The sequence below is a fragment of the Staurois parvus genome, unplaced genomic scaffold, assembly GCF_062004578.1.
Source record: "Staurois parvus isolate SC_StPar_1 unplaced genomic scaffold, SC_StPar_1.0 ptg000589l, whole genome shotgun sequence".
Classification (NCBI taxonomy): domain Eukaryota; kingdom Metazoa; phylum Chordata; class Amphibia; order Anura; family Ranidae; genus Staurois; species Staurois parvus.
This window is the reverse complement of record NW_028318385.1, coordinates 4915451-4941869: the sequence shown is the minus strand read 5'-3', so window position 1 is coordinate 4941869 and position 26419 is coordinate 4915451. Positions and strand designations below refer to the sequence as shown.

General features: G+C 41.3%; 1 protein-coding gene across 3 annotated transcripts in view; it reads right to left on the bottom strand.

Moving 5' to 3' along the window:
• Positions 1–5323: 5323 nt before the first annotated feature.
• The window catches only part of LOC149449997 (solute carrier family 2, facilitated glucose transporter member 11-like), an 83350-nt gene continuing 62254 nt past the window's right edge, over positions 5324–26419 (bottom strand). For all 3 annotated transcript variants that reach the window (XM_089692519.1, XM_089692520.1, XM_089692518.1), the window contains exons 6-12: positions 24057–24205; positions 23744–23931; positions 16134–16244; positions 12717–12818; positions 8743–8818; positions 8480–8607; positions 5324–5546 (exon numbers count right to left, since the gene is read on the bottom strand). In XM_089692519.1, the coding sequence (XP_089548645.1) occupies positions 5361–5546; positions 8480–8607; positions 8743–8818; positions 12717–12818; positions 16134–16244; positions 23744–23931; positions 24057–24205 (940 nt within the window). In that variant the 3' untranslated portion in view covers positions 5324–5360. The remainder of the gene's footprint in view (positions 5547–8479; positions 8608–8742; positions 8819–12716; positions 12819–16133; positions 16245–23743; positions 23932–24056; positions 24206–26419) is intronic.

Below are 26419 nucleotides of genomic sequence, written 5' to 3'. Positions count from 1 at the left end.
TTCAGCACATTTTTTGTGCTGAAAAACGCCCCCCTCGGCTTATACTCGAGTCAACGTCTGCAGATGACATGCCGTCCCTGTCATCTGGACACAACCCCGGGATCAATCCTCGTCGGTGATTGGCCGCCGGAACTGTAGCTCAGGAGAGGCACACAGGCGCCCAATCACCGGCGAGGAGGTGGAGCTTGGAGAGGAGGAGCCGAGCGGCACCGCGAAGATCGAGCGAGTGAAGAGGAGGAGAGCGGCCGGAGAAGGAAGACATCTGACCGGTAAGTGTGTACCATGGGAGAGGGAGGGGGCGAGCGAGCCCAGGCTGGAGCAGGGGTCACCAACGATGGGGCACTATTCCTCCCCCCACTGACACCAACGATGGGGCACTATTCCTCCCACACCGACACCAATGATGGGGCACTATTCCTCCCCCCACTGACACCAACGATGGGGCACTATTCCTCCCACACTGACACCAATGATGGGGCACTATTCCTCCCCCCACTGACACCAACGATGGGGCACTATTCCTCCCCCCACTGACACCAACGATGGGGCACTATTCCTCCCACACTGACACCAATGATGGGGCACTATTCCTCCCCCCACTGACACCAACGATGGGGCACTATTCCTCCCCCCACTGACACCAACGATGGGGCACTATTCCTCCCCCCACTGACACCAACGATGGGGCACTATTCCTCCCCCCACTGACACCAACGATGGGGCACTATTCCTCCCCCCTCGGCTTATACTCGAGTCAATAGTTTTTCCCAGGTTTTTGTGGTAAAATTAGGTACCTCGGCTTATATTCGGGTCAGCTTATACTCGAGTATATACGGTATATAAATGAAAGTCCAAAAGTTGAGAAGTGTTTTTCTTACAAAATTTTGCAAATCTTTCTTCATAATTCTTTGCCAAAATGTATTCATCTATCTTTTTAGTAAAACAAATAACCCAAATTGGTTTATAACCAAAAATAATTTTTCAAACAATATTTTTATATTATTTATGTGTTGGTTTTTTATTTAACATACTGTCACCTTAGCAGTACAGTGTTCCCATAGTGACACTGTACTACTTGTGGGGGGTGATGAAGGTTTTTTTTTTTTTCTTTTTGTACACTGCTTTTACACCCGTAAAGGCTGCAGCCATTGAGACATACTGTGCGAGCTGTGATTGGTCACAGCTTGTCACATGGTACAAGGCTGTTGTGAATAGTCTTGTACCAAGTGACCTCTGTGATTATTCACAGATTTCACATGTAGTAAAACAATATCAGGAAGTGACATCTTGTTTACTACTATTCATGTGAATCACTGATTGGTCAATCAGTGGTCACATGAATCGGGACCTCGCACAGATCTGTGTTCCGCTGTTAGTACCATTCCATAAAATCCTGAGTGCAAGGCTACTTAATGCTCGGACATTAGCTTGTGTATAACAATCTTGGCGTCTCATCCATCCTGTGCTCTGTCACTTTCAGTTGACTTGGACAAAATCGTCATGATGAAACCCGACAGGGCGTGGCTGTACGGCAACCGGAAATGATGCATCAAGCCACGCAAGAAGTGACGGAGGACCAACTGGGCGAGTGCCAAGATCATCGTCATACACAAGCTAGTATTGAGCACTAAGCGGCTTTGCACTGAGGATTTTATGGAATCTGAAATGTTTTTAAGGAGTAATTAACTCTGTGCTTGTGAGTAGTTATTTAAGCAAAGAAAGTGTTTTTAGTGTTGTTGCACTATTGTGGATTTTCTTTTCTTTCTTGCAGGGGAGTACATCTGTTAGATGGAGGAGGAACAGATGACCAACCTGGTTTCCCGGAAGCGATGCATTTAAATAGAAAGCATATTAGGCCGATCATGAGAGGCAATTTGGTTTAATGAACATGTTTCCTGCGGGAAGTGGGTCTCTCTGGAGTATACAGTGAATAAGATTGTATTTTAGTGGAATACACCATATGGACATTTATCAGGTTTATCAAGAATGGACACTGGGTACTTTATTTTGGAGAATTTTTGTATTAGGCCACGCCTATGATTGCAGATTGAAGATGGTGAATAGCCTACTTTTTTTTTTAGTAAATCAACCCCAGTGCACTAGCACCCTGTCACCTTCCTCTGCTAGGAATTTGGTTTTAGGTGCAAGGAAACAGAGCAGGCAAACTAATTACTCTACCACCACCACCACCACCACTAAAAATGCACAGGCAAAAAGTATTGATAGATATGACTACAGTCTATAGATCATTTTGCAATATATAGGGTTGTTTTTACTGGCTGTTAGCTGCATAATTTGTGGGTGGCAATTTGAATGTATATTAAATGCGTCATGTAAAAGGATAAGATATTCCAACTTAATAGGTTTCCATCCTTCTAAACTCTATATTAATCTAATATAAACAGAACATTGGGAGGAGAACGTAAATTACTTCAGTGCTTTGCATGTAATGTTTGAGGATGATTCTCACCCTATTGACTTTAATACAAGCCCTCATTGACTTTTGTAGTTGAAGTGTTATGAAACCCACAACAGTAAAATCAGTCTGTATATGTAGTAAAGCATGCTTGTTACACTCACTGTGGAACCTAAGGGGTTAATCCTCTAAATTGCATAAAGGTATTTAGCAGGTTATATTTACTAAAAGAATTTCATGTCCATGTTCTGTGTACTGTAGAAGACCAGATATAGTGAATGCAGGGTCCTGGGTTAGTAACACTTTAAATCCCACTTATTGCTTGACAAGAATATGTAGAAAGCCTTACTACACTGTGTTCACAATTATTAGGCAACTGAGCTTTTTTACTAAATCATAATTTTTATGCATATTTTATGCATATTGTCCAAGCATATGCTTATTGGTTTCAAGCATATCAGGTGATGTGCATTTGTGTAATGAGGGAAGGTGTGGCCTAAAAACCCTATATCAAGATGTGCATAATTATTAGGCGGCTTCTTTTTCCTCAGGCAAAATGGGCCAAAAAAAGATTTAACTGACTCAGAAAAGTCAAACATTGTAAAAAGTGTTTCAGAGGGATTCAACACTCTTGAAATTGCTAAGATGTTGGGACGTGATCACAGAACCATCAAACGTTTTGCTGCAAATACTCAACAAGGTCACAAGAAACTTGGTGAGAAAAAGATGCAAATTATCTGCCAAAGATTTGAGAAGAATCAAGCTTGAAGCTACCAGGAACCCATTATCCTCCAGTGCTGTCATATTCCAGAACTGAAACCTACCTGGAGTGCCTAGAAGTACAAGGTGTTCAGTGCTCAGAGACATGGTCATGGTAAAAAAGGCTGAAACCCAACCACCACTGAACAAGACACAGAAGTTAAAACGTCAGGACTGGGCCAGGAAATATCTGAAGACAGATTTTCCAAAGGTTTTATGGACTGATGAGATTAGTGACTCTTGACAAACCAGATGGATGAACGTGTGGCTGGATCAGTGTTGAACCCCAGCTCCACTTTGCTTGCGTCTGAGTCGAAGTGGAGCTCTGTGCTCAAGTATGGGCTGGGATTATTAGTACATATTAAACATACTAGCACATTATATCAGTAAAACCAGCCCATACCAGTACCCTACATCCACCTTGCTGGTGTCGGAGTCTAAGTGGAGCTCTGTGCCCATTACTTATCCAGCCACAGGTCCATCTATCTGGTTTGTCAAGAATCATTCTCATCTCATCAGTCCATAAAACCTTTGAAAAATCTATCTTCAAATATTTGTTGGACCATTCATGGTGTTTTAACTTCTGTGTCTTGTTCAGTGGTGGTTGGGTTTCAGCCTTCCGTACCTTGGCTATGTCTCTGAGCACTGAACACCTTGTACTTCTGGGCACTCCAGGTAGGTTGCAGTTCTGGAATATGACAGCACTGGAGGATAATGGGTTCCTGGTAGCTTCAAGCTTGCTTTGTCTCAAATCCCTGGCAGTTAATTTGCATCTTTTTTTCTCAACACGTTTCTTGCGACCCTGTTGACTATTTGAAACAAAACGTTTGATGGTTCTGTGATCACATCCCAATATCTTGGCAATTTCAAGAGTGCTGTATCCCTCTGAAACACTTTTTACAATTTTTGACTTTTTTGAGTCAGTTAAATCTTTTTTGGCCCATTTTTCCTGAGGAAAAAAGAAGCTGCCTAATACTTATGCACATCTTGATATAGGCTGTTGATCTCCTTAGGCCACACCCTTCCCATTTCTCGGTCAGGATCATTAGCATCACTATCAACCCATCTCTGCATGCCAGGGTGCTAGGTGTAGCCCTGGATTCTGAACTATCCTTTCAGGCCCAAATCCAATCCCTGTCCAAATCAAGCTGCCTCAACCTTCACAACATCTCCAGAATACACCCCTTTTTAACCAATGATACCACAAAGCTTCTAATTCACTCCCTGGTTAATGCTTGCCTCGACTACTGCAACTCCCTCCTCATTGGCTTACCTTTACATAAGCTATCCCCCCTCCAGTCCATAATGAATACTGCTGCCAGGCTCATCCACCTTATCAACTGTTCAGTATCTGCTACCTCTCTGCCAATCCCTCCACTGGCTTCCACTTGCCCAACGAATAAAATTAAAAATACTAACAACTTACAAATCCATCCACAACTCTGCCCCCAGCTACATCACCAACCTGGTCTCAAAATATCAACCAAACCGCTCTCTTTGATCCTCCCAAGACCTTCTGCTCTCTAGTTCCCTTGTCACCTCCTCCCATGCTCGCCTCCGGGACTTCTCCCGAGCTTCTCCCATCCTATGGAACTCCCTACCCCAATCGGTCTGGCTGTCTCCTAATCTATCCACCTTTAGACGATCCGTGAAAACCTCTCTCTCTTTAAAGAAGCCTATCCTGCTTCTACCTAGTAAACCGCCATTTATTTCCTCCATCAGCTCATCCCCTCTCCCACAGCTATTACCTTTTGTATAACTCAACCCTTCCTCCTAGATTGTAAGCTCTAACGAGCAGGGCCCTCTGTTTCCTCTTGTACCAAATGGTATTGTAACTGTAATGTCTACCTTCATTTTGTAAAGTGCTGCACAAACTGTTGGCGCTATATAAATCCTGTATAATAATAATAATTACATAAATACACATCACCTGATATGCTTAGATCCAATACACATTCACGTTTATACAGCTTGGGGTTGGACACTGCATAAAAATTATGGTTTGGTCAAAAAAACCTCACTTGCCTAATAACTGCACACAGTGTACAGGTTCCCTTTACATCCAAACAATTCCAGCTGCTGTTCCATGGACCCTGTAGTTTTTTGGGGTTTGTTTTAGCACAGTACTTCAGAGATTTGCACAGCAGGTGTTTTGTAATATTCTTTAATGTATCTAGTAACAATGTCACATCATGGCATCTGCAATCTCTTGGGAATTCTCACGCCACTGACCAAAGTTCAGTTTCTGAAATTCATCTTTGATATCAAGGAATGATTTGTTCTTGGTTTCTGGTACAATGAAGTAAATAAACGTTGCTATTAAGGTGCACACCACAAGGAAAAACAGGAAGCAATACTGACCTAACCCATTCTGGAAAGAAAAGAAAAAAAATATGGATGCAGTATAGTAAAATGCAATTATCAAAATTGTAATATGACTTTTGTACAGGTATGATTAGCTGCTGTAGAGAATATTTCAGGATCAGTAGTTGGAAAAAAACCCCAAAAAACAATAAAACATATTTTGGAAGATGGTGAAAAATTTGTGAAAAGGACAACAAAGTGGTTAACACCCAACTATTTCCACAATCAAGAAAAGGCATAGGCATCACTAAAGCCATGAAGTGTAATATCAGCTTTATTGAATAAAAAAAAAAGTATCCCCTCTAGGGAAACAATTTACATTGCAATTGTTTTAGCAGAGGCATTACTTTTTGTGAGTTTGGAAGAAATTTGTAATTGAAGCGACATTTGACATTAGTTTACAAAATGTAGCAGTTATATATTTTACATCATTTTATAGCAACACATTGAGTTTTTATTATTTATTTGGAAAAAAAGGTACAGCCATTTACTCATCCCCCTGCTCCTCTAATTCACTCACTGCCTCTTCTAAAAGCCTGCAATAAGCCAGAGGACAAAATTCATGGAGTCTTGCTAGAATCTGGCATGGTGTCACTGGGGGAGAAAGCTGTTCTAATTCTTTTGTTTACTAGGAAATTAATCTTTTATCAGGTATTTACATAATTAAAGAGGTGCTGGGGAGTCAGCGTTTCTTAAAGCGGTAGTAAATTACACTTTGCAACTTATACCTGTAGGTAATGTTATAATAAAACTTACTTGTAGGTAAAATGAGTATCTTCTAAACATGCACCGCTTAGGAGATATTCCAGTGAGCAGCAACCAGTGACATCACCGGCACATGCACACTCATGCCATCCCTTCAGAGCTCTATGCCGCAGCTGTGACTCCCGTGCGCATGCACGGGCGTGACGCCATCGCGGCTCAGTCATTCAAAAGACTGGACCTGAGAACCCGAAAGGAAGACTGGGTGAGGATGGAATCCTTGTCAGCTGTGATAGCGTGTTGCTGGAGTGATCTGTTCCATAGGCCTAGTCTGACATAATGTGCTAGTATGTGATGTATACTAGCTCATTATGGCTTAAACCTACAGGGGGACCGTTTCCTTCTATTTTAGTTATTTTTTGTTAACTTTACTATAGCTTTAATACAACACTGGGACTGATCATGCGAACGCAGATCAACTTATGATTCATGCTGATATATGTGCACTGCACTAAAACCTTCAAATATTCTTAGAAATGTGACAAAACTAAATTCATACAAACCCTGCCCAAGGGGCATGAGCTGTCAAACCAACCTAAAGTCTGTATGCCATGTGCACTTAAATGAAAAGATATACAGTTGTGTTCAAAATAATAGCTATGTGTTGAAAAAAGTGAATAAAGCTCAAAACCCTTCTAATAGCTTTTATTTCCATACACAAAAATGCATTGGGAACACTGCACATTCTATTCCAAAAAAATAGCAGTGTTTGTATTCTTCTTTACCAACCCAAACAAACATTCACTATATAAACTGACAAATGTTTGAAGATTTTGCTTTCCTTTGAATCACTTAATTAATATTTAGTTGTATAAGCACTGTTTCTGAGAACTGCTGTACATCTGTGTTGCATGGAGTCAACCAACTTCTGGCACCTGTGAACAGGTATTCCAGCCCAGGATGATTGGACTACATTCCACAGTTCTTCTCTATTTCTTGGTTTTGCCTCAGGAACTGCATTTTTGATGTCACCCCACAAGTTTTCTATTGGATTAAGATCCGGGGATTGGGCTGGCCACTCCATAACGTCAATCTTGTTGGTCTGGAACCAAGATGTTGCACGTTTACTGGTGTGTTTAGGGTCGTTGTCTTGTTGGAACACCCATTTCAAGGGCATTTCCTCTTCAGCATAAGGCAGCATGACTTCTTCAAGTATTCTGATGTATTCAAACTGATCCATGATCCCTGGTATGTGATAAATAGGCCCAACACCGTAGTATGAGAAACATCCCCATATCATGATGCTTGCGCAACCATGCTTCATTGTCTTCACAGTGTACTGTGACTTGAATTCAGTGTTTGGGGTCGTCTGACAAACTGTCTCCGGCCACTAGACCCAAAAAGAACAATCTTACTTTCATCAGTCCACAAAATGTTGCGCCATTTCTCTTTAGGCCAGTCAATGTGCTCTTTGGCAAATTGTAACCTCTTCAGCACGTCTTTTTTTCAACAGTGGGACTTTGCGGGGGCTTCTTGCAGATAGCTTGGCTTCTTATAGGCGTCTTCTAATTGTAACAGTACTCACAGGTAACTTTAGACCTTCTTTGATCTTCCTGGAGCTGATTGTTGGCTGAGTCCTTGCCATTTTGGCTATTCTTCTATCCATTAGAATGGGGGTTTTTTTGCTTTCTTCCACATCTTTCAGGTTTTGGTTGCCATTTTAAAGCATTTGCGATCATTTTAGCTGAGCAGCCTATCATTTTCTGCACTTCTTTATATGTTTTCCCCTCTCCAATCAACTTTTTAATCAAGGTACGCTGTTCTTCTGAACAATTTCTGGAACGACCCATTTTCCTCAGAATTTCAGAGAGAAATGCACTGTAACCAGCATGTACAACATTTGCTGCCTTCCTTCCTTAAATAAGGGCAATAATTGCCACCTGTTTTTCAAAGAATGAATGACCTCACTAACAGAACTCCACACTGCTATTATTTTGAACATGCCCCTTTCAATTAGTGATTCAATTACACAGAATCAGCAGCATGCATGTCATGACCGTTTGGTCTGTTGGATTTCTATTACTCTACTACACCTGCTAGTAAATTATTTGCCAATTAGAAATATCATTTCTACCAAAAACAGTGATTGATCAGGTTAGTGATGTCTGACTGCTATTATTTTGAACACAACTGTACATGTAGCAACTGGAGGAGAACCATATACAAAATTATACTTACTACTATGAAAGGGAAGACCATTCCTATAGCAAAAAAGCTGGCCCAGTTTATAGATCCTCCTATCATGAATGCTCCAGCTCGTGTGGACTGTGTAAATAATTCTGCAGTTAGGGTATTTGTAACTCCACCTGTGAAATTAAAGAGAAAAATATCTTAATGATGTAATAGGACACAAAAACATGATGTATCTGTTCCTCATGCTGCAAGCTCATGGAGAGACAACAAAGTAATTTATGTAGGTATGTATGTGTAGCTTATCTTACCTGGCCCTAGACCAAAGCTCAATATAAACGCAAGTATAGCAGACATACTGAAATACGGCACCGATGAATCAGCATCCTATAGGAATGCAAAAAAGTAGAAGGTTGATATTATATGGTGCTGCAAAATATGTGGCATCACTTTACAGTAATATTGCATATAATATCTTGAACTCAGTGCACATCTTTGTCAACCTGACTGATTACACAAGTGTGAACTTTTCTCTTAGGGTCAAATAGCAGTGAACGTGACATACACCAGATTTACCTGCAGTGAATATTTGGTGAATGTGTTGGAAAGTCCATGGAATGATTAACCCCACGTGATTGGTAAATCGCACATTTGCAGCTTTATAAATATCCCCCCTAAAGTGTATATGTACATCCAACATTTATTGGTTTGCACTAATTAAAAGAGGAAGTTACTTGCTGGATCAGGGGAGTTACTAGCCAGCAGCATCTGTGTGAATGGCAGTAAAGATCCCTTACGGCTAGTAATTCCCTTGATCCAGCAATTAACTTTCTTACATAGATTTACACAAGAAAATCCTATTTTGAGTCCAATCAATTTTCCTACTTTAACTGAAGCCCTGATGAAGAGGGAGTAGTTTTAGCTCCTGAAACACCGTGGAAGGTTTTTTTTAATGCAAACCAATAAATTGTTTTGGACTTTCAATATTTGGTCTGGCGCTCCTTCCATCGGTTACATAGTTAGGCTGAAAAATTACTCTTCCATGGAATTATACCAAAAGCCGATAAAAAACCCCCAAAATAAATACCTGCATTCTCAAAAATCTAAACCTTCAGTTCATCTAGAGGAAGACAAAACACCCTTATAAAGTGTGGTCCAATTTACTCCAATAGGGCAAAAAATCCTTCATGATCCCTTATGACAGGAGATTCTCAACCTTTCTTAACAGAGGACCAGTTCTTTGTTTTTAAGACTATGGGAGGCTGGACTGCGGCCTCCTGTTTCAGTGACCACACAAAGTCGTGGAAAATCTCAATGGCTACAGAAACTACAATACATTTTCTAACCCTTACCCACTTTGTAAAAAAAGAAAAGCTTTAACTGGAGTTTTGCTTTAACTCCATTAGGATAGCTCTGACCTGCTCAAAATGGAGTGAAGATGCTCAGAAGATGACTCAATACAAGCCATACATGTTCATTGTGCAGGCATGGCCTGTACTGAAGAGGATTTTGGCCTGATAAGATCAAGCAATTCTAAGCAAGTCATGGCTGTCCTAATGGGACAAGAGATAGGCTGGGAAGTTTTTATTGCAGGTTAATTCAGGACAACAGGTAAAAAGAACCAAACGACTTCTGTTATATTTATTAGTCAGAAAAACCTCTTCTGGTCCTCTGATTAAGTTTCCCTTTCTTACGGAACCCTTGCTTTCCTGACTTTATGGATAATCCCTTCTGGCTGTCATGTCATGCCACTGTCCAACGGGACTGCCTCAGTGGCCAATAAGAATGTTATTATTGTTGGACAGGAGGGTGACAGATAGTTGTTTTGCCATAAAATTTGGAAAAGTCATGTCCCAGTATAAAGTGAAAGTAAAACTGGAAGGGACATAGAAAGGAACATTTCTGTCTACTAAAGATGGTGGTACCATATTGAAGCAATTTGAACAACACGTATATTTACAGTGTCTTGTCTTCCTCTGCATTATCTGAAGGTTTAGGGTTTTGAGAATGCAGGTATTTAATTTTTTGTGTTTGTCTTTTGGTTTAATTCCATGTCATTTCGGCATCTAACTTTGAAACACACAGTAATAAAGTAGAGCAAGGAATGGGGGGGGGGGGGGGTTCTTTGACATATATAGGAGTTGGACAAAATTATGGAAACACCAGGTAAAAGAATAAAATGGTTCCCCAATATGGTGTTGGACCGCATTTGGCATCCAAGACAGTCTGAATTCTCCTGGCAATTGAGAAATAAAAGTCTTGAAAGGTGGATAATGGAATCTGATACCACGCTTCATGCAAAAATTGTTCCAGTCCCTGCAGAGATGCTGGAGGTTGAAAATGAGCCTGAAAATTGTTCTCCAAAATTTACCATATTGGCTCTATGATATTGAGGTCCAGCGACTGAAGCGCCCAGGGAAGTGCGAGACTTCATCTGCATGCTTGTCATTTTGACATCACCAGCTGTGTAAATCGGAGCATAATCATCTTGGTCTTCAGGAATGTCTGCACCATGGGATGCAAATGGTTGGCCAAAATTTGTACATACTTGCTAGCAATGACTATCTTTCAAGGTGATGATGGGGCCTGCAGAATACCAAGATATGGCTGCGCAAACCATGATTGTGCTGCCACCATGCTTTACCATTGACATAAGACAGTCCTGGTCATAAGCTTGGAACGGCGTTCACCACATGTAAAGATGTCCGGTGGTTGGGAACAGTGTGAAGCTCAATTCATTGGACCATATTGCAGTCTTCCAATGCTCAATAGTCCACGCTTTTTGGGTGTTGCACCACTCTCTCCTCTTCTGAGCATTAATATCAGTCACTAGTGGTTGGGCAATTGTAGCTCGCCCTTGGATGTATTGCTTATGAAGTTCCCTCTGCATAGTTTTTGTGAACACACGCTTTGGAAGACTTAGGCTGAGCTCTGCAGTCCCTTTTGCAACAGTTGTTTTCTTATTCCGGGTCACAATCCTGCTCAATGTCCTTTTGTCTCTTTCGATCAGTTTACCATGTCGACCATTCTTATGCTTATCAGATGACATTTTCCTGGAAACTGTATATGCCATCACAACTTGATACTGTACCTCACGACACGCCAAATAAATTGGCAACTTCAGTCACAGAGGCACCAGCTAAGCAGACACCAACAATTTGCCCTCTTTAAAAACACATTATGTTCTGACTTTACTCTGCATTACTAGCAGCGCACACAGTCAATGACGAAAGTGAGGCTTCCCACCTGTTAGCTAGGTGTCTCATCCCACAGCTGAAGCAAATGAATGTTACATCACTTCGGCTTTGACGTGAAACATGTCACTTTCCCACCTGCAAATCATGTAGCGTTTCCATATTTTTCTCTAACCCCTGTATGTACCCATTAAGGAAATTAGGAGTCCAAACTGATTTATTGGTCTTAGCACTTACTTTTTAAATTTTTTGTACAGGTTCACTTTAATTTCCTGTTGGTATGATCTGTTATTTACCTTTTAGAATCAAATGCTCCTCCTGTGATTTGCAAGCATGTGAATTGGAGCCTCATCCACCCTGACTGTTATCACAGTGCACTATTGTAAGGAGCTCCAATAATGTTTCACTATTACATTCATAACTAGGATTTATTAGGAATAACACAACATTACGATGTTTCTAGAATCATGTGCTCCTCCTATGATTTGCAAGCATGTGAAGCCCAATCCACCCTGACTGTGCACTAATGTAAGGAGCCCCAATAATGTTTATTCTTACTTTTACATTCATAGCTACAACTTACTAGGTAAAAACACACTAGTATGATTGTGTCCCACATATGTTTGCATTAGCCTTATATACCGCCTGCATTCAGTCCTGTGATGCACTATTGGGAAAGATACAATCAACCTTTTTCTTTTTACTTCAAGTTATAGAAAAAAGCTCCTGGGGGAGAATAAGAACTTCCTATCAGAAGCTGCTCATGAGATAGAGATGTGATGGCAAACTGCAATGGGCACATGAAGTAAACAAAAGCAACTGAACAAGCAAATTCTCTGTTCACGCTGAAAAATGGGATAGTTAACTCGGTAAAGTTAAGACAAAATGCTAGTATTAAATATTAGTATTCAAATGCCTTACACAAAGCTCCCAACTGCTACCCATTTGGCGGATCAAGTCGGTACAAAGGAGCAGTAGTGGGGAAAAAACAATTGTGTATTGCATTTTTATAGCCAATACAGTTACTACAACCTGAATAATAATTCTTATTAAGGAATTACAATGAAAATTTATTATTGGAAACCTCATACCTGAAATGTCAAGGTCACGGTCATTAAAATACACCAAAATGCCATCATAGTGTATCCTCCAATTATAAGAAATCTTCTTCCTGCTTTATCTATGAGTAGTCCCTAGAAGCGGAGGACACAAGTATACATTATACATGCTGAAGTCACATCACTATTGCCAGCACCTTCTGAAAAAATATTATCACCCCAACCTGACAACACATATATCATACATGTGATGTGCATTGCATTGGCATTACCCACCATGCTGTAAAGCATTTCTGTAAACATTCTTACGCACAGGCACTAAATATAAACCTATGAGTGATTCTTATACTGACCTGTGATGTGTGTCAGCAGGTACTAAGATTGCTAGCCTATTTCTTTAACTGCTGCTATGCCCAAACAATAAATGTTCTGTGATTCAGTTTTGTTGAAAAAAAAAAATATCCTCCAAGTGAACTGCAGAAAACATGGAAGCTATTCAATCAAACTATACAAAAACAAAAACTAGTAAACATTATTTCTTTTTTAAATTAAAAAAAAAAAATAATAATGTAAACTCCTTTCTCAAACTGACTTCTAAGAGGGCTTTCATAAACTACCACTTGACACGTCTCAGTGTGGTATTAAAAACAGAGCATCATAAGCATCCATTTAACTAAGAAGCAACTTAGAAAGTATCTTTGCTAAAAATGTTGTGCCTTTGAAGGGGATGCTTCTAATTTTGCTAAAAGCTCTGTGCTAACTTCTGCCGATTATTCAAACAGGAAACTATATTTCTGAGGGTGAACTGTATAGAAAAAATGCAGAATTTTCAACAGTTGGTTTGTGTGGCAATGTATATGCAAAACAAACAACTAAAATGAGATGATAATCTCCATTCACAATGGTTAGCAGAGATTGTCATGTAGATACAGTATAATCTAGTCTGCCATGTACATTATTCAAGCTTAACTGACTTGACCTGACTGTATATGACCAGTTTCTCTTTCACAAGGTGATTGGGATTTCATTAGTAGGCCCCCTTTATTATTCAGGGTCTTGGTGTGCAAGATATATATTCCAAACTGATATAATAATGGCATGTTAACTCGATTAATGGGTGTTTATGTTTGCTAAGTTCATCTTTAACTATTAAACAATTTAGTGGTCACTGGAATTGATTTTGTTTAACTCTACTATCCCAAGCACAGATCTTGCATTAGCATAAGGCAGCATAGGCAAAGAGCTTGCAACTGGAGGGCTGCCGGCTGCAGCACTGTGTGCTTCCTCACTGACTACAACAGCTAGGCGAACATTGGTGGCACAGCCAGACCTTGCTGGCCGGGATCCAGTACCCGCACTCCATCAATCTGTCCCTGCACCTCAGTGAGCGAGACAATCCCATCTCCTCCATACATCATCTAATACCCCACCCAATCTCCCCTAGGGACAGGGACCCCATCTCCAGACCATGCTGGCTTTCAAGGCTGGAGTTAACCACTTTAGGGTGCCAGGATGAGTAAAATCTGAAATCACATGGGAATTTGGGGGGTGTGCAGCATTACATGTGTTGAGTCGCTGGAAGCCAGGGGGGGGGGGGCACAGCAGTACTAGTACAGAGTCATTGGAGGATGGAGGGAGGGTACAACAGTACCACTGCAGGGGTCACTGGAGGCCGGGGGGAAAGTACAGTAAAATCAGTGTGGGGTGTCTGGAGGACAGGGAGGGGTCTAGCAGTACCAGTGTGGTGTGGCTGGAGGGCACAGAAGTACCAGCACGGGGCTGATGGAGGCCATGGGGGTACATCAGTACCAGCGCAGGGTGGATGAAGGACAGGAAGGGGGTCTAGCAGTACCAGCATAGGGTGGCTGGAGGACGGAAGGAACAAAAATTCCTCGCACCAGTCCTGCCGAAACACCATTTAGATTAGAAGATCAGTTCAGCCACCAAACATCCATCTGTCAGATCTGGCCATATGCAGTAAACTGTCAAATCTGGTAAAATGCATAGATCTGTGTTAAACACGTATACTCACCTCTCTTTGTTCACAGACAGAAAATGGCACACAACATAAACTGTGTCAAGTCAGACAGTGGCTGATATAACTGTTCAAAGTGCTGCATTTGTAATTGAAAGTAAATGGCAATATTACGTGACCAGCCTCTTGCTCTGGATTTTACAACATTACAAGTGAGCAAGTGGGCCTCTTTAGAGACTTTATTTTATATTTGTTATACATGTATGGTTCTCCCTTAAAGTGGTTATAAACCCTTACATATACCCAGTGAAGTGAATAGCTTCAGGTGATACATAGATATGAAGCAAATGCTCCTTGCATCCTCCTTTACTTGTTTATCTGCAGTCTTCTCTTTTCTACATCCCTTTGAAAGTGCTGAATTCAGATAAAATCCCTCTGCATCAGAGCACAGAGGAGGGGGCATGGAGCTGCAGTTAGATCTCTTGTACAGTGTGAGAGCTGATTGGAGGAAAGGGACACACCCCTTCACACATGGGATGGGAACGAAAGGATGCAGAGCTGTGTTGTGAATAGGCAAGCTGTGTGCTAAGCTCTCCAACCTCCCCTCCCCCCATTACCATTTGTTCAGATTTCATGACTGTTTACAACCACTTTAAGGATTTCTTTGCCTCAGCTACTCCTATATGGGCAAATTGAGATAACATTTATTATTTTCAAGTAAACTGCCAGGGGTGACCTATGATGCAAGGCAGCCAATTGGCACGTTATCTAATCCTCTTAGCTGTAGAAGTTTTTTTTAATTGAAGAATAAACTGAGAAATCTTTCAGGCTATCATCAAGTGTGTGATTTCTCCCTTTGTACAGAGTTTTCAGCAAGTTTTGTATACAGACTGTTTCTAACTTTATCACATGGATGTTTCCGGGCTCTACAGACCATAAAATTAATATGCCCTTTTGCTTCTAAACACTATGCACATTTTGCAAAAGTATAACTTTGTGCACCAAATGACTCCCCTCCTCTCTTATCTGTCAAAATATCTGTCTTGCTAAAGAGTAAAGAACACCACAAAGTTCAGATTTTGGTGGCTACTGAAGAGTTAAACTAGCTAATATTAACTTACAGCTCATATGGACTCCTGGGACAAGAGTCCTGTGCTTGATTTCCTAAAAACCACATACCTGCCATAGCCAGTAAAAGGGTATCATTCTCTCCCCGTTGGGTTATTAATTCAAATTGATAAAGAATGCAGCAGAAGAAGTTGGACCACCCAAGGGCAGAAGGGAACACGAGTCCAAGGTGAGCAAAAAGGAGCAAGAGCTATGGTAAGCCGAGTTCCTTATTAGTGTCCCTGTGTGTAGCGAATTAGTAGATAACTCATCCCATTAGACTCCACTTGTATTGTAAATTTAAATTTGGGGTGAAATTGCCCTTTAGTGTGTTTAAATAATTCAGTATAATAAAACAAGTGACTTACACATGTTAAAGCTGTAATACATTCACAGACTCCAGTTCCCAGTGTAACATAGGGAATGTTGTGTTCCGGTATCCCACATTTTCTAAATACATATTCTGCGTAAAAATAAATCTGTAAAGACAAACCATAAAATAAAAGTTGCACATTTTCTAGTAATAGCATTATAAATTGTATTTCAACATTCTTGACATATTCTTCATTCATTCTCCACTGGGAAATACGTTGCTTCTCGCTCCAAGAGTGAACTATAGACACCTTGGATTGTCATGTCTGAGAATGTGCCATAAATAATGATCGGTAATAGAAGACAGACATGCATAGGTAATAAAAAAAATAAGCCATGTGGAGGAACACAAACCATGTTCAAAATATAAAGTCTGAGGGTGACAAATGTGACCTCTCTCACATTCATGGAGTAACACTAGATATCATTTTGGATTTTTGGATTTGCAGTATATAATGGATTCTGGATTTGCAGTATTTTGAAAAATTAAAATACATACCGCAAAATCCAAAAATTCTAAATGACATCAATGTGTCAATGTTACTCAATGAATGTGAAAGTGGTCACTTGTCACACTAAAGGTCTATGCGCTCTGGCTTAAAATATGCCAGTGCTCTGAGCAGAAAAAAAAACGGTAAATGTACAAGCGCTAAGGAGCATTTAGCAGCATTTTGCATTTTTTTTCTACCAGAAAATCGCTCTCAAAAATGCAAAACAGAAGGTTTTTTTTCTGCCTCTAGACCCTAAACCTAAAATATGCCTCTAAATGACCCACTGACATATAAAATAACACTGAGCTGCTACAACCGGCAAAACGCTAAACAGCTATAGGAGCAGCATTTTTGAAAGCAATGTGCATGGACCCTTAAAATTTATATTTTGAACATGATTTGTGTTCCTGGCAGCAGAGGATCTTGGGACCTGTAGTCCTATAGGCAATACATCCTGTATTCCAAAGTGCTGATTGAACTACAACTACCAGAGAGCTGGCGAAAGAGGATGATCCTGAGAAATATTCTACAGCAAGGGACTGGTTCTCACTCTTGGTACGGGATTCAGGGATGAACACAGGGGGACTGCCGTTCTCCTCCAGAGATAAATTGCTGGCCTACTGCAGCAGGACTCTGCACATCAGTTCAGCACAGCAGTGACACTGATGGCCACATTGGGATCGCATCAGGATCTCTACATCAGGACTGTCACTATCCAGTTTTCACACAGACATCCCTGCTTGCCACGCTGACAGGTGGTAACTCCACACATCCCTGCCAACCAGCCAAGAGCCTAAGCAAAAAACCCTATTCCTAGGAGGCCATGCTGTCCATAGGATTGGTGAGCGGGCAAAGGCCCAACTTCTGTCATCACTCTAGAGACACTGCATGCAGACATCTTTACACCTCAGTACCAGGTGATCTTTGCTTTAAGCAGTACCACAGTCTAGTCTGTTTAATTTAATTGAATTAAGAGTATTCACTAATGTTTATGGGCCCCCACCATTGCTAGCAGAAGACAATGGATACAACCATATCAGGAACTTTAAACATTACAGGACTCAAGTTGAAATCTCTAGATAAAAAGACCTCTTCTCCTTTAAGGCCATTACTATTCAAATTTGGGTACTTATATCTATTCATAGAGGACTATACGTTTAAATAATTCTCTGTGGGGGGCGTGGCTTGGTGCATGGAGCGATAGGCAGCACCTCTGCACAGCTCCCGGCCCGGACCTCCGCTGCAGGCTTCCTCTCTCCCTCACGGGCTCTCCTCTGCCCTCCCCATGGGCAAGAATCAACACCGACCCCCTGGAGAGCAACGGGGGGCTGGTCCGGCGGCGACATGAGCCAGTTTCTGACCCGATCCTCGGCCGAGGCCTCGGGCGCCCCAGCCTCCAAGATGGAGCTGGCACCTCTCCCCTCCTCGTCCCCCCCTAGACATAGGGCTCCCTGAAGTCCCTCATGGGGATCCCATATTGAGGGCACACAGAGGTCTTGCAGCCCTTCTCCAGTATCTCTCTGCTCTGAGGATGGCTGGGATCTGCAGTCCCACATGCGGTCCCTGCACACCTACATTAAATCTCTTCCTACAAAGGCAGATTTTGAGTTTTATGTGAAACATATTGAAAACACGTAGAAACAAGAAATTTCTGATCTTAAATAAGATATTTGTGTACGTCTGGAAGAGAATGACAATACTGCTGACGGTCTGTGTAGTGCCTTAAAATCTCATGAAGAAACCCTTAACTCCCATACGGTTTTAATACAACAACTCATGTACCAACAAGATGACATTGAGAACAGGAACAGCCGTAATAATGTACAGATCAGGGGCATACCAGAAACCATTGAATCTAAAGATTTAGCTGCAGCGGTCTTCAATCAACTACTACAGCAACCTAAAGACACCTACGTATATTGAGTTGGACCGCGTACTTCGTACTTTTGGGAGTTCCAGTTTCATTGTCGGAGGGGACTTTAACATAGCTCTCTCTCCAGACCTGGACACTTCTGTGGGTAAATCTTCTCCCTCCTTATCAGTCTTATCTCAAATTAAGTTGAATTTGCATGAATTACATTTAGTGGATGTTTGGCGCATCTAACATCCTTCGGAGTGAGACTATAGTTTTTATTCTGCAGCTCATATGTCATACAGTCGTATATATTATTTCTTTGTTTCACAGTCTTTTCTAGATTGTCGGACTTCATCCTCTCTCGGTCATTTCTTATGGTCAGACCATGCCCGATTCCATCTTACGATTCAGGACCAACCATTGTCTTCGCGTCGCTTTTCGTGGAGTTTGAACGATATCCTGCTCAAAGATTCTCTATGCATCGGAGGTCGCAAAGACTATACAAGACTTTGTTTTTGACCACACATTGGACACTACTGGCCCTCTTACTCAATGGGAGACCCTCAAATGTGTTCTTATTAAACATGGCTCTCACTTTAAAAAAGCTTGAACTACTGAGATGCGTCCTTGCGCTTCTAGAACCTTCCCACAACCGTACGTTAGACCCGTTGCTCGCAATGGACTTATCTAACGCTCGTAGAGACTTACTCCAACTTTTAGATTCTTCCTCCTTTGTTGCACGAGACAAAGCACGCAACACTCATTACTCCCTAATAAATGTGGCCAACACCTAGCGCGTGTACTCCACTCCCGCCTGTCCCGTCGCCCGATCCAGCACATCAAGGCGCCTGACAATACTAAAAACTCTACCACAATAAGGGAATCTCTTCTGCGTTTGAGCGCTATTCTCAACTTTATAATCTACCCTTGGCGAATCCTGATGCTCCTTCTGTTTCTTCCCTGCCGGCTATGTCTCAATACATTGCAGAGATGCTGTTGCCTATTCTAGATGCCTAAGATACATTGGATCTAGAAGAGCCCTTCTTGATTATGGAAGTTCTTGGGGCAAATAACGCCCTGAAAACTAGTAAGTGCCCAGGACCGGACGGGCTTACCCAGTGATTTTACAAAATATTTGCCGCCCAACTGGCCCCGCTCCTGGCCCAAGCTTTTTTTTTTTTCCAAAAAACAAAGTTTATTGAAAACAAGATACAAGTTATCACACGAAAATGGACAGATGAAGTGTACATAGGACATACAGCAAAGCATGTATCATACAAAGGTAAATGAGGTCCAACGCAAAACCAAACAGTGTGGATGAACTAGGCCACGACAGGGTTGTGCCTGTAATATTTAGGTAGGCTTGTCAAGTGCTAAAAAGAAAGAGACGTTTGGCCTCCTACCATATTGTCTTGCGGTAAAAATCTGTAGGGGGAAGACGAGCAAATACGATACCTAAGTAGAAGTCAATACTACAGAATACGATGATGCTGGCCCAAGCTTTTAATGTTATCGACGATCTGAACGTGCCTTCACCAGTTTTTTTGTCTGCCAATATTTCGATTATCCCTAAGCCGGGTAAAGACCCTTCTTTTTGCGGTAGCTATCGTCCAATTCTCTACTTAATCTGGACGTTAAGCTTTTTGCTAAACTAGCAAACCACCTTTCCCCTTTTCTACCAACCTTGATCCACCATGATCAGGTTGGCTTTGTCCCTGGTCACAAAGCTAGGGATAATACTTCTAAAACAATCTGTCTTTTCTCTTATATCAAGCAATACGGCATAAAGGCTTGCCTCCTTTCATTTGATGCTAAGAAGGCGTTCGATCGCGTTGACTGGAGTTTTCTACGTCTTACCTTGGAACAGATCGGTTTGGGTTCGCAATTCCTCGCTCAGATTATGTCCCTCTATTCTCATCCTTCAGCGTCTGTCCTGGTAAATGGTACGGTTTCTTTGCCCTTCCCCATATTGAATGGGACTAGACAAGGTTGTCCCCCCTCACTTCTTCTCTTTGTTTTAGTAATGGAACATCTTGCAAGAGCCATACGAGCTAATGACTCAATCTTGGGTATCCACACTCCCTCTGCACATCACAAATTATCCTTATACGCAGACGACTTTCTAGGTACATTCAACAGACACTTATTTCCCTCCCCAGTCTTTTCCACGAATTCCATAGATTTGATTTTTTCAGTAACTTCAAACTTAATATCTCTAAAACAGAGGCTTTGAATATTTTTTTACCTGCCCATGTGTGGGCGAACCTACGCTCTAATTTCTCTTTTCAATGGCGACCAAAGGCTATTATGTACCCGGGGGTCATGATTTCTGCTTATCTTAATGCTCTATATTCCTTTAATTTCTTACCCTTACTTTCACATATCCGAAAAGATCTGGCTTTATGGGGTGCTTCAGTGCTGCCCTGGTTAGGCCGCATCAACACCCTCAAGATGGATACCTTACCTAAGTTACTATACATTTTTCAGACTGTACTGATCATTGTCCCTAGAAGCTTCTTCCTCTACGCTCCCTTCCGATTAGATTTATTTGGCACCGTGGGTTCTCAAGGTTAAAATATAGGTTACTTACTTACCCGAAACTTGGAGGCGGAGTTGATTTACCAGACTTTGAGTTATATTATAGAGCCACGTTGCTAGCCAGGATGCTTGATTGGTTTCCCAGACCCTTCTGTAAAATCTCTTGTATGATAGAACAAGATCTTTCTCAGGTTCATCTTCGGGCATTACCATGGGATAGCCAGGACTATCGGCGTTTTCCCGGCCTGTCCCCATTGACTTTGGCTGTAGTGCGGGTGTGGTATAAAAAGGGCATCCTCTTATCTTCTGATCCCTCTCCCTTATCACCCCTATTTGATAACCCTGCTCTTCCTCAAGGGTTGGGCTCTTCTACCATCAGACCCTTTACACGCGCCTCCTGATCCGTAGCTCGAGACTTCATCTGGCCCCAATTGGGTTTTCCGCTCCTTCGGGGTAGGCCTAGGGATTGGTTGACCACTTTACATCTATCCTCATTTTGCAAGCACTTATACTCTTCCTCCTACACTCATCGTCCACTCTCTGAGATTGAACGGCTGTGCTCCCTCTCTGAACCACCGAAACATGTCCTAGCTTCCCACTATAAAGTGCTACACAATGCTGTTCATTCTGTACTCCCTCCCTACACCAAGGCGTGGGCTCGAGACCTAGGTACAGAAATATTGGCTGAGGACTGGTCCACGTCGTTCCACTTCACTCATAAATCGTCTATTTCTTGTTATGCACAAGAGAAGAACATTAAGCTCCTTTCTCGATGGTACAGGGACCCCCTCTCCCTACACATGTTTCCTTCTACACCTAATCTCTGCTGGCGCTGTAATAAAGCTGTTGGTGCATAGCTTCATATTTGGTGAGATTGTGATCAAATACAACCCTTCTGGTGACAGGTCTTTGCTGTATATGACAGGATCCATGGTGAATCCTTGGCCCCTTCGCTGGAAATTTCTCTCCTCTCTATATTACCGGGATCACTGGAAGTGCACAAGAAAGGTTTGTTGCGTTTCTTTCCATCTGCGGCCCGCCAATTGATACCCCTCTTTTGGAAAACAGCCACTCCCCCACCTCTTCCGATGTGGGTTTCTGTGCTTAATAATACCATGCATATGGAGGAAATGCTGGCATTTGCCAATGATACCTATGATAAACATAAGTTACTGTGGCCAGTCTGGCTCCATTTCTCCTTCTCTCCGAGATATGTCTTCTCTATGTGTTCCCCTGTCGTGCCCTAGTGGAGTTGAGCCTTGCTCCCCGATTCATTTTGGCATGTCCACCAGTTGGGCCCTGCGGTCTGCACCAGGGTGCAGGCGGCAGGGTCACTCCGGTGGGATTCTGGTGGAGGGCCACCTTGATTCTGCTTTTTGCCGTTTCCATCTCCCAACCCTCTCTTCTCCTCCTTCACTATCTTTACCACTGGCCTCTCTTTTTTCTCTTCTTTTTATACTTTTTTTTCTCAGTTTGGGTTTATACTCTCGGTTATACGGAGTGCTCTCATTTTGTTCTGTACATCTCACCCGGGGATACCGCCCCGAAACTATGGTTTGTCATATCTCTGTAATGTGTTATTGATCCTTCCATCTTGCTGTTGTATCCCCATGGATCATAGCCACACCTGTGATGTTTTTCTGCTCATTTACTTGTACATGTTATTATTTCTCATGCTTTGTTCTGTTAAATGTGAGTGAAATAGAAGATAAATTTGCCTTTAAATAATTTTCTGTGTTCCCCATTGGTGGTCCAGATATAGCCAGATATAGTCAACAAGCCTTTTCTTCCCCCTCTTGCTGCCATTGTTGCAGTTAAATGGTTGATGCTTACTACTCATGAGTGTATGATCTGTTAAACATTGCCAATTGATTATTCCTATTTTACCAGTGTTTTATTTGTATGCATTAACTGGGGATGTATATCCTAAACCCATTATTTCTGTGGCCAACGTTTATGAAAACAAGTTTATTATAGAGGTGTTACTAAAGAATTGTGTCTCTTGTGTTATTATTCTATACTGTTGAAATATGTCTGAACCCAGAGTGTCAGAGGTGTGGGGAAGTTTGCAAAGTCATGGCAGCCACTGGGGACAAGCATTATCAAGCTGCCCCTGCGGGGTTAACACAACACACACACACACGCACACACACACACAATCTGGATTGAAAGCAAGAATTTGAGCAAATAAAAAGACAAATGCTAACATTTTACTGATCTTGTGTTTGATATCTCAGTCAGGAAAGCCCTCTGTCTTGGAGGCAAGCTGTTTTTGTGAGCAGCTTATATTGAAGCATAAGAACTCCCCTTAAAGAACCATGAACATCACTACTGAGAGTAATTGTGATATTTTCCTTTTTTTTTTTTTCCCCCCTCAATTATTTTTTCCAGATTCTACCCTTTCCTGTACTGCTTCCTGGGAAATGAAAAAAAAAAACCGAAGAGAACTGAAAGTTCTTTATCATTATTTTATTTACAGAATCCCACAGAAACCTGCACTATAAACCTTAGGGCTTGTGTCATCAGTTTGAGACATATCTGAGATCGTTCAAAAATTCATTAACAGGTGTATTTCACCTCCTTCTGACCTGCATTCAAACTGTTTCAAGCATGTTTTGCATTCCCATCAACTTATAAAGAAATATAAAACCCAATTGAAGTGGCTAAAAGCTCAATCACACAGGCCCTCAGATGTTGGCATAAATCCCTTGTACATACTTACTGCATTGATCCCGCAAAGCTGCTGTCCCATGTTGACAATGATAACTGATATAAGCTGCCATTTTATCGTCCGATCGAAGAACAACTCAAGTATTTTTTTGGGTTTCTCACCATTTAAAGCTTGTGATTCTTTTTGTATATCATCCATCTCCATCTGATAATGGGTTGAACCATAAAAGGTTTTCAATGCTAGGAAAAACAAATATGTGGACTTTCAGGCTGTATTATTTTATGGGATACATAGACTATGTTTTTAGGTAATGATCAATAAAAAAAAGATTTGGATGTTTAAAACTGCATGTTTTTCAGTTTACCTTTTTGACACTGATATTCATCTTTTCTGTCAATGAGAAGGTATCTGGGGCTCTCCGGGAAGAACGGCAAGGCAATCAGCTGTAGAAGAGCCGGTATGGCACATGAAGCCAGCAATAAAGACCATGTGTTCTTGCGGCCCAGTATTTCCCTGATAAATACACATGGCAGATACATGGTTACTAATCTTGCATCATGAATAAAGTATTCAGTAATAGTTTTTTTTTTTAACCACTGCTAGTCCGGACACTTTCAACCCCTTCCAGTCCAATTTTCAGCTTTCAGTGCTGTTGCACTTTGAATGACAATTGCATGGTCATGCTACACTGTGCCCAAATAAAATTTTCAGCATTTTTTTGAGACAGATGGAACTTTTGGTGATATTTGTTCACCACTGGGATTTTATATTTTTGCTATATAAATGAAAAAAGACTGAAAAGTTTGAAAAAAAATTGTTTTTCTTATAAACTTTTGCAAATAATCTCTCTTCATAAATCTTGGCCAACATGTATTCTGCTACCTTTTTGGTAAACCCAAATCAGTTTATAGAAAAATAATGAATTAAAAAAATTTTTTACATTTTGTTTATGTTTTTTTTTTCCATACTGTCACCCTAGCAGTAGTGTCACCATAGTGACACTGTACTACTTGTGGGGGGTGAGAAACATTTAAAAAAATATAAACATTTTTACACTGCAATTGTACATACAAATATGGACGCGAACATCCATTTTGGTAAAGACCCACCATCTTGTATCATTTCTCACTCTAAATCAGCTCCCCCTCCCTCTCTGTTGAGTGACACGTGGTCCTTGTTTGCTGGGTTCAGGACACAGTTGGATATCTTTCATGGTTGTAAACCCAATTAGCCGATGCCAGGGTGTCTGGCAAACTCTTGCTCTGAAGCTGATCGTAAAGCCATAAACCCGGCAGTCACTGGACTTCAAAAGCATTCCAGGATAGCAGTAAAACATATATCCCATGTAAAAACCACTTTTTGTAACTTAAAATAGGGAATACATGCAATCGAACAAAGCATATATTCGGATAGCTCAGTTTAATGCGAGTCGCCTGATATCTTACACCCCTAGTTAAAGTCTACAGGAGAGTAGAAATCCATATAGTTCTAGCTGAAATAGCAAGATATGGCATATTTGATGTCTGGACGTTCAAGATATCATTCTGCATATTAATCTACTAGTGGCTAGGCTGCTACATGTACCTAGGGAAGGTTATTGACCATGATATAAACTGGGAGGGATTTGGTCATAACCTGAGTTCCCCGCCAAAACACCCCTCCCCAAATGAGGCGATTGGTTCTCTGCTTTAAGGAGACACCCTGCTGGGTTCCTAGAAAAAGGGTGTTATGCTTGGAGCAGTAAGTTGAAGAGATCTCCCTTTTAACCACTTCCCGACCGGCCGTTGTATATAAACGGCCGGACGGTGGCAGTGCAGGGTCAGGTGGCCATTTATAAATGCCCTCCCCGAACCCTGCTTGTGCGCGCTCCCTTGGAGCGCGCAGCACTGCGGTCCGGTGCCCGCTGTGTCCTCCGGACACAGTGGAACACTGATCGTCGGACGGGACCTCTGTACGAGGTCCCGATCATGTGATCACTGATTGGCCAATCAGTGATCACATGCAAAGTAGTAAGCAAGATGTCACTTGTGACATCTTGCTTACTACGTGTGAAATCTGTGAATGATCACAGAGGTCACATGATACAAGGCTATTCACAGCAGCCTTGTACCATGTGACAAGCTGTGACCAATCACAGCTCACTCAGTACTTCTCAATGACTGCAAGAATGCAGACAAAGAGAAAGAGAAATGATTGCTTTTACATCCTATATGGGTGTAAAAGCAATCAGTGTAAAAAAAAAAAAAAAAAAAATCTTCATCACCCCCCACAAATAGCACAGTGTCACCATGGTGACACTGTACTGCTAGGGTAACAGTATGTAAAAAATAAATAAATAAATTATACAGAAATTTTATAGCACCAATTTGCACAGTGCTTTGCATTCCAAAGGCAGACAGTGCAGTTACAAGACAATAAAATATATGAGGGTGAAGAGGGCCCTGCTCATAAGAGCTTATAATCTAATATATTTTAAATGATAAAAAGGTGGATCCCCCCCCAACTTTGCAAATTTTTTTTTATTTTGATAATGTTGCTGCTTATTCTGACCTGTAAAAAAAAAAAAAAAAAAAAAAAATATATATATATATATATATATATATATATATAATCTAAATTCTGATGTGCAACAGAGCTTACTTGGAAATGAATAAGGCACATGTAATTCACACCCTGCACTTAACTCACCTATATTAATTTGCGTTCTATTGGAGAAAAAAAAATCCA